General features: G+C 44.9%; 1 protein-coding gene across 3 annotated transcripts in view; it reads right to left on the bottom strand.

Annotated features, from left to right (window-relative positions):
- PREX1 (phosphatidylinositol-3,4,5-trisphosphate dependent Rac exchange factor 1) overlaps positions 1 to 17,038 on the bottom strand; it is a 267,346-nt gene that overhangs the window by 140,005 nt on the left and 110,303 nt on the right. For all 3 annotated transcript variants that reach the window (XM_075901238.1, XM_075901237.1, XM_075901236.1), the window contains exons 2-4: positions 11,296 to 11,367; positions 6,042 to 6,164; positions 191 to 295 (exon numbers count right to left, since the gene is read on the bottom strand). In XM_075901238.1, the coding sequence (XP_075757353.1) occupies positions 191 to 295; positions 6,042 to 6,164; positions 11,296 to 11,367 (300 nt within the window). The remainder of the gene's footprint in view (positions 1 to 190; positions 296 to 6,041; positions 6,165 to 11,295; positions 11,368 to 17,038) is intronic.

Here is a 17,038-nt window from a genome sequence, read left to right as displayed (position 1 = left end):
GCATTTAGTTCTGTGACTCAGTTTGCCAGTCAAAACAATGGGCATATTAAGATCTCTCCTACTAGTAGCAGCGAGGCTTGAAGAGTTCATGTTTGTAAAGTGCTCTGAGCCCCTGGGACATGAAGGGTTCCTTGTAAGTAGAGTACCCAATTGGACTGTTCAAGCATAGGATGCTAGAAAAGATGCTCACCAAGAGGAATGCTCTCACTGCTGGAATCTTATTCAGTTCCATTAGAAGCCTGAGTGCTTTCTCGTGGTTGCTGCAATACTCCTCATACACAGAGAACTTGTCTTTCTGCAAGAAAAAAGTAACACATGTTGACTCAGAGTGTGATTGCATGGGCAGAGTTGGATTGCATATTTTCTCTCTGAATAATATTGATTCCTACTTTGCAAAGGAGTCTGAGTTTAGGCACAACATTAACAATACATGGAGGTGCTCTTCCAGTTCCTCACCTACTGTGTTGTAAATAAACATGGTCCTTCTGGCCATTCACATGATGTCACACTCACAAACTGAAATTAAATCTCCCTGTTAAACTACAAGAAGCAGCTGGTAGTACCATGTTCTGTTTCATTTAAACCACCAGGTGAGAGTGATGGTAGAATTTTCCCCAAGTGTAACAGATTAAAGATGCTGAGTCCCCCCCAAACATCACTAATTTGGAGAACAACGTGGAATATTTCACAGAAAAGCAAAAAAAATTATTTCCAGCACCTTATCGTTTAAAGGCCTTTGTGGGGATGAAAGCTCCATTCACCTTCCTGTATCTGGGGTTCTAACACAATCTGCCCCAAACTATGAGCATTATGGGCACTTTTAGGAGCAGTATTTTGCTGGCATTGGTCCACATAGATCTTCCTGCCCACACTGCAATTAGATACTTCCAAATTTGAGCAGCTTTATTTATGTAGATATGTACAGATCCAAGTAAAAACTGTGGCTGATTGAAACAGTTTATATAACATGGCTCTGGAAAAAAATAGCTGCATCCACAGTGAATTCCCTTCCCTATGACCTCATAGAAGACAGTGTTTACACACTGATACAGGAGGACTGCACAGTTTGAGGGCTGGACACGTGGACATGAACTGAGTAAAGTGCTGCCTGTTTTTTTAAACCAAAGGATCACTGATCCGATGGGGCATTTTGTTTCTCCTTTTAACGATGGGTGTAGAGTGAAGACTAAACTGATTTCTTCCCAAACACAACAATGGCATAAGGCAAACAAAGCAGCAGCCACAAAGAAATTGGAGTGAGAAGCTGACAAGCAGACTCTGGAACTTTATCTCTCAGCTGCATGGTTAACATTGGTATATGGCTTTAATCCTAGGGAGTTGGGTAGAAAGGGAGGCTCCAGACCACCAGACACAGGTTAGGTGCATGACTCACATGGATGGAAGCAACTGGGAATGATGGGACTGACTGTGTCTTTAAAAGAGCAAGTTAAAGAAGGAGAAGCTGGGTATATTAGTCCCTCAAATATTTGCTCTTTTTGACTCCATTGTGCAAGCCCAGATGCACAGGAGCAGCACGCTTAAAAACTAGCATCTGTTAACATGACAGCATCTGTTTCAGATCAGGGGAAGAGCTCATTTCCATGCAACAAGAGCAAATGTCATTGCTCACTGTACTGACTGCAGCTCCATGTCTTCACATTGTGGGAGGTTATAGTTAGATCATGACAAAATCCCCCTGTTAAACTTGACTCAATACAATAATTATACACGCACCAAAGTGCTTTCATCAAGTCCTTTCCAGCCGCCTTTCATGCATAAGACCCACATGTGTGAGAGCTATGCTGTAAATTACTCAGTGTGTGAAGTGTTTAATTTCCTCTCTGGGTGACAGTGAGGTTTCCCTGCTCCCCATGAATGAGGAAATTATCAGTTCCATAATTAGAGATGTGTCCCCTGGAATGCTGAGCCTACAGTTACCGCTACTTTAAAGTGCAATTATGGTCAGAAAAAGGACCGGGTAAAAATGTCACCTTCTTACTCAGCAGATCTGCTCCCCATGTGCATCCAAAGCCAGAGCTGCTGTAGCGACAAAAATAAGTTTTGACTGCTCTAAGTTGGAGTATTCTTAAAAGCCTTGTCCCCCCAGTATTCTCTCTGATCCTTGCGTGGAGCCCTTGGAGTGGGAAGTGGGAAGTGTGAAGAGTAAGATGTTCCCCTCAGAGGAGCCCCGCAAGCCCCAGTTCATCAAAGCACTCAAGCACATGTTTAATTTTAACCATGCGGTCATTTCCATCTTTATTCAGGAACTTGAGCACATTCTTCAATGCTTCAAGACTGCTTGATTCCAGTGCACATGGGGGATGCGACATCAGCTTGCTTCATCCTGGAGACTGAATTGTCCGATCACATTCACACAGCACCAGGCAAACCACTCGTGTATCTAATTCAATTAATAGGTGCTCAGAAAGCTGATGAGACCAGCTAAACCAGCCCTGCTGAATTGGAGGGCTGGAGCTATCTGGTGCATCTGCAACAGGGCTGGGCAAGAGGCAACCCGGGGGTCGGATCTGCTCCATATAACACTTTGATCCGGCCTGCAGACTGCATCTGGCCACTTTCTATTTATATCTTGCTGCCTGTGCCACTGAATGTCCAGGCGGCAGCTAAAGCAGCAGGATCCTATTTAAATGGCTCATTGCTCACAGTCGTGGCACTATCCTGGTAGAAGCAAGAGTGGCGAGCCCTTTAAATAGCTGCAGCACTCCCGGGTAACTGCCAGGCAATGTGGTCATGGCAGGGATGGGAGCCGTGAGCCCTTTGCTGTGTTTTTAATTCAAAGCCTCTGGCCTCAGACACCTGGGGGCGGAGGGGCTAGTTTCTAGCCCCGCCCCTTCCACCTCAGCCCCACCACTTCCAGGGGAGCCTTCCCATGTCCATGTACCAAAATTCATTAACTGACCCCTCCTGCAGAAATTACTGCCCACCCCGAACTACACACTGTTTCTCTCAGCTAGTAAGGCTCCTATCTAGACCTAGTGGCTTGGTTAGTCAGCAACCTGTCTTGTCCTCATCACTGTAGACCTAAGGCAGGATGAAGGTTAAGGCTGTCCTATGGAGCAGGTCAGTTACATAGGCGAGCCCATAAATATGCATTGATAGATATTGCTTGGCTAGCTTCTGCCTAAGTTTTGTGACATTGATGTGAAGCCTCATTGTTCCAGGAGGGAGCTGTCAAGTAAAAATAAAAGAGAACTTAAAGTCCCTTGAATGTGCTGGTGTGAGACTGCTGATGTGTGGTTAGATTTTTTGGGGGGGGAGGGGTGATGAGTTCTGTGATTTGTTCAGACCGTAAGTTATGTGGATATTGCTTGGCCTCTGAAATTTTATCACTGTCAGCAGGTAGTTCCCTGTGATCCAGGAATCTGCACACAGACTTCCTGTCCTGCTTCTACCCGACATGAATCAGCTCTGGCAATAACAGAGAGACCAAGCTCTGGCCAGCTCTGAGCATTTCTGCTCCGCAGACAGCCTGATGTTTCCATGGTCTGCACAAAAGAGCCTTTATAACAAGGAAACTCAGGGAAAACGTTTAGAGCTTAGAAATTCCAGGGAAATGTCAGAAAGAGACACCATTGGCCTGTAAGCACTTGAGTCCTGGAATTCTCACTCTATTTGCTGAATTGAGAAGCATTTTTTTTAAACAGCTGTCTGCTGCAAGGGAACATCTGTGCTAACATCTGGCAGGTGATACAGGTGTGGCACTTGTCCTCGGGAACAGTCATGGGCACTGGGTTAAGGTAGGACTGGAGGAGGCAAGCTCCCAGCCCTGCTGCCTAGTCCCACCCCTTGTGCCCAGGCCCCGTCTTCTTCAGGAGCCAAGCCGTTCCTCCCACACCCACTGCCGTATAGCACCATAGGGAGGGCAGGTGGCACAGTTTTAGTCTCCCCAACCCCGGAGCACGTGGAGGGCAGGTGTTCAGGGGCATCCCATAGGAACAGTGATGATCTTGCTGTTAAGAAAAACTCTCTGGTGAGAGTGATGTCTGGATACACTGAACCTTTAGAGATTTGTACATGCAATCCAGGGTGGAATCCATCTATCCATTCGACTCTACTTGCTAGGCTCACCCAGAGATTTACAAGATTTATTTTTAGAATATTTGTTATCTCAAGGTTTTCTCCCTCCATCTAGGTCAGTGTTTCTTAAACTTTTTAAGACCGAGGAACAGCAAACAATATTTTTTTTTAATGAGGAACACCGAGGATTTTTTGTTGTGCAAAAAAAAAAAAAAAAAAGTGTCTCTGTGTGTGGGGAGGAAGAGTCAGGGGAAAAGTTATTATTGAGCAAGGGCGGCCATTTTGAACTCTGTTGTTCTCCGCGGCACACCTCCGACTGCCTCGTGACACCCCGTTGTGCCACAGAACACAGTTTAAGAAACAATGATCTAGGTTGTTTGCTCCCTTGTCAAACGGGCTAACAACATGTGCTATGGAAACGTGGAAGCTCTACACTTCTGTCCCAACCAACGATGGCTCCCCAGGGATGCAGTCCTTTTTCCCTTCAAAGCCTAGAGTGTGCACCCAGGCTTCTGTCCTTTTTTCTCTTCTGTCCTTTTTTCTCCTACCGCCCACCATTTCACTGAAACTATGCAATGACTCCATGGGAAACGGCTCCAATGGCAGCTCCATAGTACAGCTTGCGCACTCTTCACTAGAACAGTATGAATTATACATATGGGGCACAGGTACCCTAAGCACAGAGGGGAACTGGAGAGCTGCTTTAAACACAAGCTGCTGCATCAGAATTGTCACTGCTGGTCACCAGGGACTAAATCTACACTATGGCAAAACATAGGCCCCTGAGCATTAGCCCTTTCTGTTGTCACACTGTGGCACTCAAGGCTGTATATTATCTTCTGAACTCCAGCAGAACTACACATTTTAAGGAATTGCTTTCTCCCCCTTTGTTAACCTTCCCTTGGACCCCGGGCATTCGTACAACATAAACAATTGTAACTTGCAAATCCGCGGATATCTGCTTTATATCTGCGGGTATCACATCCACGGATATGGATGCAGATATCCACGGCTCATTTTTGTGGATACAGATGCAGATATGGATACAAATTTTATATCCGCACAGTGCTCTATAATCAATAGATTCCACTAGTAGGAATGTTTATATGATTGTTGCATAATAAATAAAGATGTGCAAAGGAAGCAGGTGATAAACTAATGTATAAATTCTGTGCTCTCAGACCCAGCAACACTGTCGGGTCTAGATCATTCCAGATTATTAAAGCATGATGGAACAGATTTGAAAGAAGAGGTGCTGCTGTTGAATTTATTTATTAGAGTTCACAGCAAATATGCTGTGTGGGAAATTTCTGATTTTCGAACACCTTGGCTATGCAGTTGCATATGCAAAATGTCCGTGCAATTGTGCGTTATTGTATGCAGATCTGGTAATTTTACATGCAAATAGCACGAGTGAGATGCCAATCAAGCTGTATACATTCATAATCACTTTTCTTGCATGCACAATTAATGTATTTTAATCATGGGATTGCACACCTAAGCGTTTGAAAATGAGGCCTTTATCGTGTAACCAAGTCATTAAGGAGCACTGCTCCCGTAAGAAAGAAATACTGCCTTAGTTTTGAATTTCTTGTCTTTTGTGGATTAAAATCTCTATCTTATTTTGTACTAAAACCTAGAGATTTTTTAATTGATTCTTTTTAGAATGGATATTCTTTTTTTGAAACTTTTAGAGCCAAAGAAAATAAACTCTTAGCAGTAAAATATGATCAGCTGGATTGGACGAAAAGAAAAAAGAAATTCTATATACAGGGAAAAGGAACAATTTCTAAAAATACCTCCTTGTTTAGCTGGGTTTGATCTTGTTTCCATTGTTCCAGTCTCATTCACAAAGTGTTTTCCCACCCCACATAGTATGTTCATAAAAGATACACATTGTCATGGCACAACTACCAAACTTAAGAGATTAGGGCTAGCTAAGGAACATGGGAGCATGTGACAGGAAGCTGCATTTACAGATAGCATTAAGTCATTGTACTCACAAATTTTAAGAAAACATTTCCCAGTTCATGCTGAGATTGAGGTTCTGGTTGTAAACAAAATTCCAGGGCAGCCAAGAACGCCTTGTGAACATCAAGAATGTCTTCGATGTTGGAAAACAAGATCTGAAATACCAAAAGAAATCCAATGTTAACTGTTGATGAAGGTGGGGGTGTCTTATTAGAAGTGCCCAAATGCAGTGCCAGTGTCGTGCTGTCAAGAGGGAATCAAAATCATGAGAAGCAGCTGCATTTTAAAATGTCTCTGGGATCTGTATGATTATGTGCCTTTCACACTATTAGCCTTTCCCCAGGGAGGATCTTAGTTTTGCTTTAGCCATTGATGTATCTATGTAAATAAAGATGAACTTTCCAAGTCTCTCAACCTGATAATCATCAGTGACCTTTGTCAGTTCTACAGGTTTCTCACAAACTCTCAAGAAAAGTAATGGGAAATACCATGTGGGCTTACAAAGGCCAAACTCATGGGGACAGAGACAAAAAAGCCCTTTGCTTTCTCCTCCCACTCATGACAAGTCACCTTTCAGAGAAAACTGACCTACAAAGTTATTTGAACATCTCAGCACTTGTGGTCATTATGGATCCTGTGGTACGTTTTGCATGACATTAGAGTCTAGCAATGATGTTCTAGGTAAACTGGAAGGCGCTATTATTCTTACCCTTTAAATAATGATGATGCTGTTCACTTACACTGTATACGCCATACGTATACTGCAGTGTTGCTGTGTGTTGTTAAACAGCAGCCATGTTCCTCACCACCGGTGGATTTTACTAGCGAACAAAGCATTTCCTGCAAACACAGGAACTAATTTTTCATACCAAAATTAGGCATGAATTTACATACATACACTTGCACATTAAAGGTCCAATTCCCAGCTTGCACACACATAGAGAAGTGCACTTTCAGATAAAAGGGCTCTATTCTCTATTACCTTACTCAAGTTGCCATTTATACTAGAGCAAAATCAATATAAAAGCACTGTCAAATCAGAATAGTAGCATTTTACTTCCACTTTGCACAGATGTAAATGGCCACATAAGCTGCAGGTAGCAGAGAATTAGGTCCCTAATTTGCATATGCACTACTGCATGTCAGTGCAAGTTGGGTATTTGTGCATCCTCTTACTACATAAGAGTCTTGCTAACCATGTGTGAACACGATTTCCGACTTTGTGTGCGCTTGCGTGCATGGTAGTGATCATGCACAACTGCTCATGTGCAAACTCACAGACTCAGCCCTGGTCTGGGAAAAAATCCAGGGTGTAGTATTCTGACAGAATTGTGAAAGGTGAAGGTGAAGGGTGAAAGGTGCAACAAACATGCAAAGTTGTATAACTTCTAATTATCATCATAGCAAAAAGGAAGAGAAACGTTAAGTGCAAAGGCTGCCATAAAGGTGGAGAAACCCTGACAAACAAGTGACCCAGATAAGCTATTAGCAGTGGCAGTCACTAGCTTAGCAACAGGTACACTAGTGTCGCAGCTGGGATATTTGTAACCAGGCCAGTTTCAAAGAGGGAAGATATGCAGTGAAGCCAACTCATTTCTCATCCTGCAAACAGCCTCCTAGCTCTGACTTCATCAATAAGCAGGGGCGGATATAGGGCAGGGCGAACGGGGCGGCTGCCCTGGGCCCCGCGCTTAAAAAAGCCCCGCGCATGCGCCGTGGCGCCACTGCGCATGCACCACGGCGCATGCGCCGTGGCAAAGGGGGGGCCCTGCAGAGTTATGCTGCCCAGGGCCCCGCAAAACAGTCATCTGCCCCTGTCAATAAGTGACACTTTTGTGAGGTAAACAATACCAAGGGGCAATGGCTTCCAGTTTCCTGGCACTCACTGAGTGAAGTGAAAGAGAGTCACAAGCTTCCAGCACTCTTCTCGCGCCCCTCCTCCCTCGCGTCCAGTTTACCTATCAGGCGTGCTCTCATGTCATTGGCTATGTTGTCACATGCGTCAGCATGAGTTCATGTGATATTGGCCACTTCAGGAACCACCTTGAACTCAAGTCCTAACGCTCCCTGCGACTGGTATGAAGTAGTTGATAGCCAACATACTTTGACTAGAGTGTGGGCTGTGGGGTGGGACTGAGGATGAGAGCTTTGGAGTGTAGGAGGGGGCTCTGGCTTGGGGGGGGTGGTCAGGGCTGTGGCAGTAGAGGCTTACCTTGAAAGGCGCTTGGTCAAAGGTGCAGCAGGGGAGCTAATGCAGATTTCCTGCCTCTCCTGGCACCACAGACCATGCTGCTCTCGAGAAGCAACAAGCAGCAGGTTTCCAGCCAATGGGAGGGTGGAGTAGGACTCAGGGCAGGGGCAGTGTACGGAGCCCTGTGCTTTTCCCTCCCTCCCCCAGCTAGGAGCAAAGCCTGCTGCTGGCCGCTTCTGGGGTGCAGCGCAGTCTGCGGTGCCAGGACAGGCGGGAAGCTGCGTTAGCACCCCACTTCTCACCTGATCACCCTGCAGCAATGAGACACCAGGCCTGACATTCCATGCCCCAGCAGTGGGTCACAACCCGTAGTTTGAAAACCACTGCCTGTCGCCCTACACCATCCCCAACGCAGGCCTGTGCCTTAAAGCCACCATTTGGCTCGAAAAGTATCAAGCATTCCAACATGGTGAATTTGCAATGTTGGCCTTTGAACAGCTCCCTGTGCTCAAGCTTAAGAAAGCGGAGGAAAGAGGAGAGGAACACAAGCTTCTCTCCACAGAGGGACTGTTTGTTTCCTTCCAGAAAATTCCCAATGCAAATCCCAACAGAACATCTCCAGCTCAGCTGTGACTGATGTTATGATATGTTAGCCTCTTCTTGCAGGCCAGGAGGAAAGCTGTGCCAGAAGGAGATTAGCAAGGAAGAGGAAAACATCTGTCAGGCATGATTTTACCCTTCAAGGAGCAGTCTTCAAGGGGGTAGTTTATGACCCAAGGAATATCTGCTGTGTCATCGACCGTGAACTGTGATGATCAATGGGATCCAGGCTCTTTAGGTAACAAAGGTCACCTGAGGCAAAAGAGGGCAGAGGGGTCTTCTCTAATTTTGCTAAAAAAGCCTGTTAGTTTGATATGACATTTCTGTTGCCCAGCACTATGTCAGGGATCTACAGCTGGAGGCTTGTTTACATTCAACAGTTGTACCATTTTAATTACACCTGTACAGTAATGGTGGTACAATCCTCATGATATGGCTATATACCCAGTGCTTTATACTGGGATAGTTATTCCCCGATGGAGAGGTGAATAAGCTATATGTGTGTGAAGCACATTATGGCGCTGTAACTGCAACCATATGAGGGTCTGTATCAATATAATTATTTCAATAAAAACATCGGCCTTCTCACCGAAATAGTTATATTGATACAAAAACTGTGTGAAGACCAGGTCTAGGACTGGTCATTCTGGAGGTGACACATCTTGTACCCAAAGTTCTCTGAATTCTCCAACCACCTAAAATACCAGCTGTAGGAAAAATCTACAGTGCTAGTACTGAAAGTATTATCCCAGCTGGTCCTAAAAGATATTTTCTTCCTTTGCTTAGCAATCAAAATACTCTCAACTTCCCTCCAGACATTCTCACTGCAGGAAGAGGGAGATTCATCTTTAAACAGGCTTCCAAACCATTTATATACTCTTCACAGTACGTGCCATGAGCCAGCCATGGTGCTAGCTACCTTACAGCTCCCTAGTAAACAGAGATACATAGTACTGTACAAGTGTGCACCTGCCTCCATGGGGCACCAGTGAGGAACACCGTGGAGATGGAAAAGCTCCTGGCTTTAGGAAAGCCACTGAAATGCCTTCCATTGGGAGCAGAAAGGAGGAAATAATGTTCCTACTGTGCAGCTATGAACGTGCCCCCACCTTAATGTATACTGGTCCTTTGTTTCCAAAGGGAAGCTCTGTTACTGCAAGCTGGTTAAGATAATAATAACCATTAATAAAGAAGAGCCTTTAAAGTCTGTATCATGAAAGCCCTCTGGGTAGTGAGCAAAAGAATAAACCAAAAATATAATGGTGCATCCCCCAAAGAGGAACAATGGAATTCCATTTAATCCATTTAGTCATCAGGGAAAGTGAGGAGTTTTCTGGATGGGCCAGTGGTTTTTGCATTTGATTATGAAGCAGTCATAATTGGCACCTGTTTTATGAATAATAGCAGCAAGCATAACATTCAGCAGCATCTTTGTTCATTCGTCAGACCTGCAAATTGGTGTGTGGGTTTATTAGGGTTTTTTTTACATTTTTTGCAGCACGCAGCATCGGTAGTCACTAGTCGCTGCATGTGTTATTCCCCTGAACACATGCTCTGCCCTGATGGGTGACACTTCTGCCTTGCTAACAGGTCAGGCTAGACTGCACAGGGAATGCTTAGGGATTCCCAATGACTCCTATCTTCACTATGCCTGGGTTACCCACCTGTCTGCTTCTCCCTCTCCCATCCCCCCAACCCCATGCACAGGAAAAACTCCCTGGTAAAATCTGTACCATTATTCTCTAAAATCCCTCCTCCTTCAAACCTACCCTGATGCTTCCAAATCATTCTCACAGTTGAACTAAGTGATGAGCTGTTGATTTCAACTTTTCAGCTAACCTCTGTTCATTTTATAGTTGCCTTATCTTGCCAACCCACCTCCACATCGTCTGGCTTGGTTTGCACCTCCCAGCGGGTCTGTCTGACATGTAGAGAGTGAGTTGTCTGCAGCAAGGTCTACTGTTAATGTCTGTACATCGAGGAGCATAACAGAGGCCTGCGCATTGATTGGGGGTCTATCGACATTACAGCCATACCAATAAATGAAAAGAAGAGACCATCTCTGGGGAAAAGAAAGCGTGTTCAACTCCATATTCATGTCATGGGAAGGACGTTACTGCTGTCACATTATTCTATTACTGTCAGATCCTCAGCTTTGCTTCCATTGATTTTACCACTACAGAAGCAAACCACAATTTAGTTTATGAGCCGTGAATTAATGGCTGAAGCTCTTGTACTTCCATTTCTGCCGGCTACAAATTTCACTTGCCTACAAATCTCCAGAACTGTTTCTAACTAAAATTCCTACAAGCCAAACATCACTTGCAAAATGTTCACAAAGAACAAATGAAAAACAAGTATGGATATGACCTATGGGTGTTTGGTTTCTCATTCACTGAAATGAATAATTTCCCCAGAATTCTCTGCCACTAATTACGAGTTCTTCACGTGAACTAATAAAACTGCCAATGAAATGAGAAAGATGGAAGAAATACCTTGACATTCTCCTCTGTTATGTATTTCTCGGCGTTATCCACAGCATTCTGTCTGATTCTGTGCAGAAATGCCTGAAGGAAGAGAAAAAGGGATCATTTTCAAATGGCTTAATACTACTTGAGTTCACTGCTTGTGCCTTCTGGCTTTTCCTTAGCATCCAGCCACATAAGTACGATGTTATAACACAATGGACTGATCACTTCTGAGACTTGAATCTAAACCTACATCATGTCATTACTAGGACTGTTAGACTGAGCTAAGCATTTCAGGTATTTCCTTAAAGACGTTAGGTCTGCCACTGCTAACAGATATTTAAGTCAAAAAGAGTTGGTGGACTTGTGACAAAGCAAAGACCAAAGTGAGGAACTGCTTGTTTATTCTCTCCTCTCCTCTCCTCAGGCTGATCTACACTACAAGGGAGATCGATCTAAATCAGGGCTACTCAATTTTGGAAGCCCTGGGAGCCACTTCGATACTCATAGCACATGCTGAGGGCTGCAACTTAAGTGTGGTTGCATATACAAGCAACTATACATGCAAATTCCATCTCCCAAACAGGGTTGAAAACTCTGTGTTCATCCAACAGACATCTTCTTTTTTTGCCATTTTTAATGCTTCTTATTAAAAAGAAAATTGTATACCAGTGTTTTGGGTGTTTAGCTTGAAGCTTCAGGTTGTGCATTTCTTGAAGTGATTTTACTCAGAAAAAGTTTCCAAGCCAGAGCACTTCAACCTGCAGTGGGCGGGGAGCTGGGCGAGTCAGGCTGGACATGAGAGGCAAAAAAGGACAGGTGCCCGGGAGCTCTGTCCTGGATTCCCAGCAGGACTGATGTCCCCACGCAGGAGTCCGTCGCTCCGTGCAGGATGGAGGCAGGGCTGTCTGGCCACAGCACCAAACTCAAATGTGCCAGTGTGAGCCAGTCAGCACCTCTCAGGCTCTGCCCACAAGGCTAAGCAGCCTGAACTTCCCACAATGCCCTGGCTAAAAACGCCAAGACTCTGTACCCGTCTGTTCCAGCCAGCCCGTCTGCTTGTGTCTTTCAGTGCTCACTCTGCCTGGGAGACGCCTTGTCGTTGTAGCGCATGTTCCCAGTGGAGGCCATGTTCAAAGGAGCCCTGCATAAACCCAAACTGTACTGCGGGCAGCAAATAAACAGGCCACATGTTGAGTAGCCCTGATCGAAATTATGCAACTGTAGCTACATGACTCCCCTTGCACTTCTTGCTGGGGATAGTTGGGTGGAGTACCCGAGATGATGGGAGAACCATTGGTGGTCAATTTATCACCTCTGCATGACACGATAACTTGCCCCCTGCTGGATTGATTGCTGCCCTGTCAATCCAGCCTATAGTGAAGACATGCCCTTAGAGAGAGAGCTGTTTTGACTTGACTTTCAGAGGCAAAATGCCTGTCTCCCATCAAGGTATATGTCAAGGAAAAGGACTTGAAGGAGCAATAAAGGATAGCAGAAGCTGAGGGCATGTCAGAAAGAACTAAGAACAAGAACTATGGACAACTTCAGTATACCCAGAACTGCAAATGATGCCTGAATTTCATTTTCATTTCCATTTAATTTTACTTGGACTAGTTTAAAACTGCAAGCAAAATAACATCAGAACTTTTCATCCCTGCCTAGGCTACCCTGCTCAGTATAGCTCTGGCAGTAACAGTCAATCCAATAAAAAGCTAAGGTCCAGATACCAATGGACAGTGATTCCAATGTCCATCTTTAGAGTTCTGTTCAGGCTACTCCTGCATTTACACTGAATATATATGACCACAATATGTCTGATCCAGTTGCAAGGATTTAACAGGGGAATTGGCGATGCAGTGATAGGGTTAAACGCCTCCCTTGAGGCAAGGAGAAGAGAATTTTACACTTCCCCTCCAAGGCATCTTAGTGGATGCAGACAAACACCTGCAGGGGAAGCTGACTCTGGGTGACCCCAGAGGAGGGAATCTGCTGGGATCCATCAAAGTGATGCAGACATAAAAGAGAAGGGGGGTCTTTCCAATTTGTCTTTGTTAGTGGTTTCTATGTTCACCTGCTACTCAAAAGGCTGAACTCTGGGGAGTGTCGCAAACAGGGGAAGAAAGGGCTTTTCGTATCCACCTGAGACAAATGGGGATGTGCGCCATTCCTTTCTATTTATGGTACAAAGCTGCCTTGTTACTGAACAATAATAAAAAGCCTTTAAAAGCTGGATTGTTTCTGTTGTTGGCTGATGCAGACCCAGTTCATTTTTGATTCAGTCTCACATGGGGAGCCAGGCAACTGCCCATAACACCACAGGAGCTGTGTTTCTGAATCAAACCTGTAGTCTGTGATTGTCTCTGCCTCTAGTTTGTTGGCCTGAAGAGTATGACTCATCTATAGGCCCTTCAGCACTGCATGGGCACTGCTCTGTTCCTACTCAGTGCTGGCCCTCTCTCAGCCAGTACACAATTAACATCTGGATGAATGGAGAGACAGATTAGGCCTGCAGTAGCTATATAATTTCCAGACTCTGGATTTTCAACCTAGGGTACACAAACAAATGGCTGGGGTTCACAACCACCTTGCTCTTCCTGTATTACTACATGGGAAGAGGATCCTAGCGAGGTCCCAGCTAGCTATGTGGAGCTGGGAGCAGAGATCAGGATGGGAAGGTTTCAGAACTAATATTTTTAGGTGATAGAATATTTTTTCTGGTGACCCAGAAGCCACTTTATAAGAACACAGCCAATAATCTTAACCAGCAAGCTTGCTGAAGTCACCCCCAATATTAATGTGCTTCCAAATGTTCTGACAGCAACTGGGGAAGTCATTGGAATTGTCTGAGATGAACGGCTCAGCATGATGAGCAATGGCACCAGGATTGAAAGTAAGTATGGAGGGGGCAGAGGGGAGTATGACGCCCTCCCCACTCCCGCATCATGTATCTGAGCACTAATTATCAGATGTCAGATTTATGAGAGTCAGAAAAGCTGTTCCACTAATTCTAAAACTACAAGGCAAGCAGGGACTCTTACTTTAATACAGGCTCCTCTTGCTGTTCGGGAATAATAAATCCAATTGGCATAATTAATTAATCTACACAATTAGCAGCCCTACTGATGACTAATATTTACCAGCATCTAAGTCCTCATAATATATATTTCTAATAATAGAAAGCTGGTAAGAAGAAGGTGCAAATCATATTAGCTGTTACGGTCTACTCAATAAAAAGCAGAGCCTGTGTTAATTTAAAAAACAGCTTTTCTGTGACGCCTGTCTGAAAAGATCATTTAATTTGTGTGTGAGATTGAGAGTGTGAGGGACACACACACAGAAAGTGAGATTTAAAAACAGTGAGACAAAGAAGGAGAGAAAAAGGAAAGGAAAAGGAAAAGCATGCCAGGGGGAAGAGAAAGAATCAGTTTTGTAGACAGATTGTCTAGTCTGTTCCAGTCTTCTGATCATTTTGATGTGTATAGAAAACAATCTCTCCAGTGTCACTAAAACAAAGCAGTTGTTAAATTAGATCATAGTTGTTGTGAGGGGTTTTTTTGGGGGGGGGAGAGGGGGGAAATTGTCCTAGAAACCTAATAGCCAACTTTTTAAAACGTAGCCATAAAAATCTGGCTTATTGGATACAAAACTATCTGTTCCCTGGTTTTAAATCCCTTTTCTTCTGAAATCAAAATATTTTGCAACAGTCACTCAGGCTAAAGAAAATAATCCAAGTGGTTGAAGAACAGTCCTACCGTTAATGTGTTCATAGGACAATGCTACCTGCTCCTCCAAACATGCTTGGGAAAATAACTCTTCTTCAGAGACATTTTGTTAAATGCTTTCAGTCAACACAGGATATTTCACATCCTTTGCAGGTAACTTGCAGTTTTTACCTGGCTTAGCCCATATCTGCACCAGCATCATCTCCCATTCAGTGACTGACATAGGCTAAAGTACCCACAATACACTGATGGCAGCCAGTTTTACATATCTTCTTTAGCACCCAACATCAACAGTACCATCACCCTTATACCTGACGATGAAGAATAACTAGCTGAAGTTGAGCCCGAGCAGGACAAAGATGATGCTTATGGGGAGAAGGGCGCACTTTGAAGAACTTGCCATATCCATAACCTGACCTCCATTAAGGTCATCTACTCTCTTAGCATTGAAACAGGTTGCTGTTGTGAGGTCCCTCTGGATACCTAAAGATCAGGGGATGTAAAAAAATGACCCTTTCTATCTCTTACAGACCAAAGTCAGGTTCCAATCCCATCCAACCTCATTTGGCCACAAGGAACCATACATCAGTGACACCTTCACTTAATTATTGTATTTTATGTAACACTGAAGGTCCCCATTGAATAATCTCCAGTTGGTTCTGAAGTCAGCCACTGGCTATTCAGCATACCAGGCTGGAAAGAGACCCTGTTCCGACCGCAGGCTGCGCTGGCTACACTGCCAACTCAAGGGTTTGGTCCTGATGCCCTACACAGGTTGTCAGAAGAACTGCCTCCCACTACACAGTCATATTGACCTACAACAGTTGTACTTCTCAAGGATAACAGAATCATCAATCACAAGGGTGAGACTCATAAACATGGGGGACTGAGCTTCCCATGATGATGGAATTCATTCACACCAGCATGGTCAGGAAACTCTTTTCTTCAGAATCAAAGACAAAACTCACTTATTTGACTTTTTAGCCTTCCTTGAATTATAAAGAAAACTAGGGCTGCATATTCATCGTGGTGTGAAACGTCTTGTGGATGCTATGATATCCCGGTTTGTCTGTGACTCATCTTTGTGTCTGTGGTTTTAATAAACTCAGCCTTCAGCAGTGGCTCCTGAGGTTTTATCCCATGTGACAGGGTCCAGCTCCCTGCTCTGGGAATTGTGAGCTGATGTGCAAAGTCACAGTGCTGCTCAGGTTCAAGCCAGATGCTCCTCTCCTGTTGTCATGGAAGAGAAGCTGGGCCAACTTTGAGTGACTGGTGTTGAGACCTGGAATGCAGGAATGACCTACTGGCATGACAGAGGGGGCCAGGCCAAACACGAGCAGCGCTGTGACTCCGTGTGCCAGGGTGTGATGGTTGGAACAGGGACAGCTCTGTAAGACAGGAACAGCAGCAACAATTATTGCTGGGTGCAGGCAGGGTGGGATCATTATCCAGCCTTCTCCTGACCAGGCTCTTCCTCCTCATTTGTGATGGCATTTTAAAATAAAAAACTACTTTTAGTAAATCAAAAACCACTTTTACTAAATTTCCCATGACCGCTCTGAGACTTTTGATTAAAAAACTCCCTCACAAACCAGCAGCTCTAGTTCTAATCAAAAGCTAAACTGTGAAGGTGCTTGGTAGCAGGGTGATGAGAGCCTGGGATGCAGAGCTGTCCTATCCATAAGACGGTTCGGGGTGGCTCCCCCAGATCCCATGCTTTGGAGGGCGCTATGGCAGCCACCTCAGTCATCCTATTGACAGGCCTGGCACGAGGCAGCAGCAGGGGTCATCCCTCCCACATGGCAGCAGGAGCCAGGGCAGACCGGCAGCCTGATGTACTTCTCCCTGCTGTGCCCAGGGTGCTCCACTTCCCAGCACCCTGGAGAAGAGAGGTACCGTGTGCCGGAAGAGGGCAGCGCGGCAGAACAGGCTGCCGAGCTGGTTCAGCTCCCACCACCACCATGGTGAATGAGGAGAGGGGAAGGAGTCAACCCCTGCTGCTGCATGGCCTCCGGTAATCCCCTAGTTTATGTTGTGTGTGGGAG

Source organism: Pelodiscus sinensis, chromosome 18, assembly GCF_049634645.1.
Source record: "Pelodiscus sinensis isolate JC-2024 chromosome 18, ASM4963464v1, whole genome shotgun sequence".
In the NCBI taxonomy this organism is placed as follows: domain Eukaryota; kingdom Metazoa; phylum Chordata; order Testudines; family Trionychidae; genus Pelodiscus; species Pelodiscus sinensis.
This window is presented reverse-complemented; position numbering and strand designations above follow the sequence as displayed.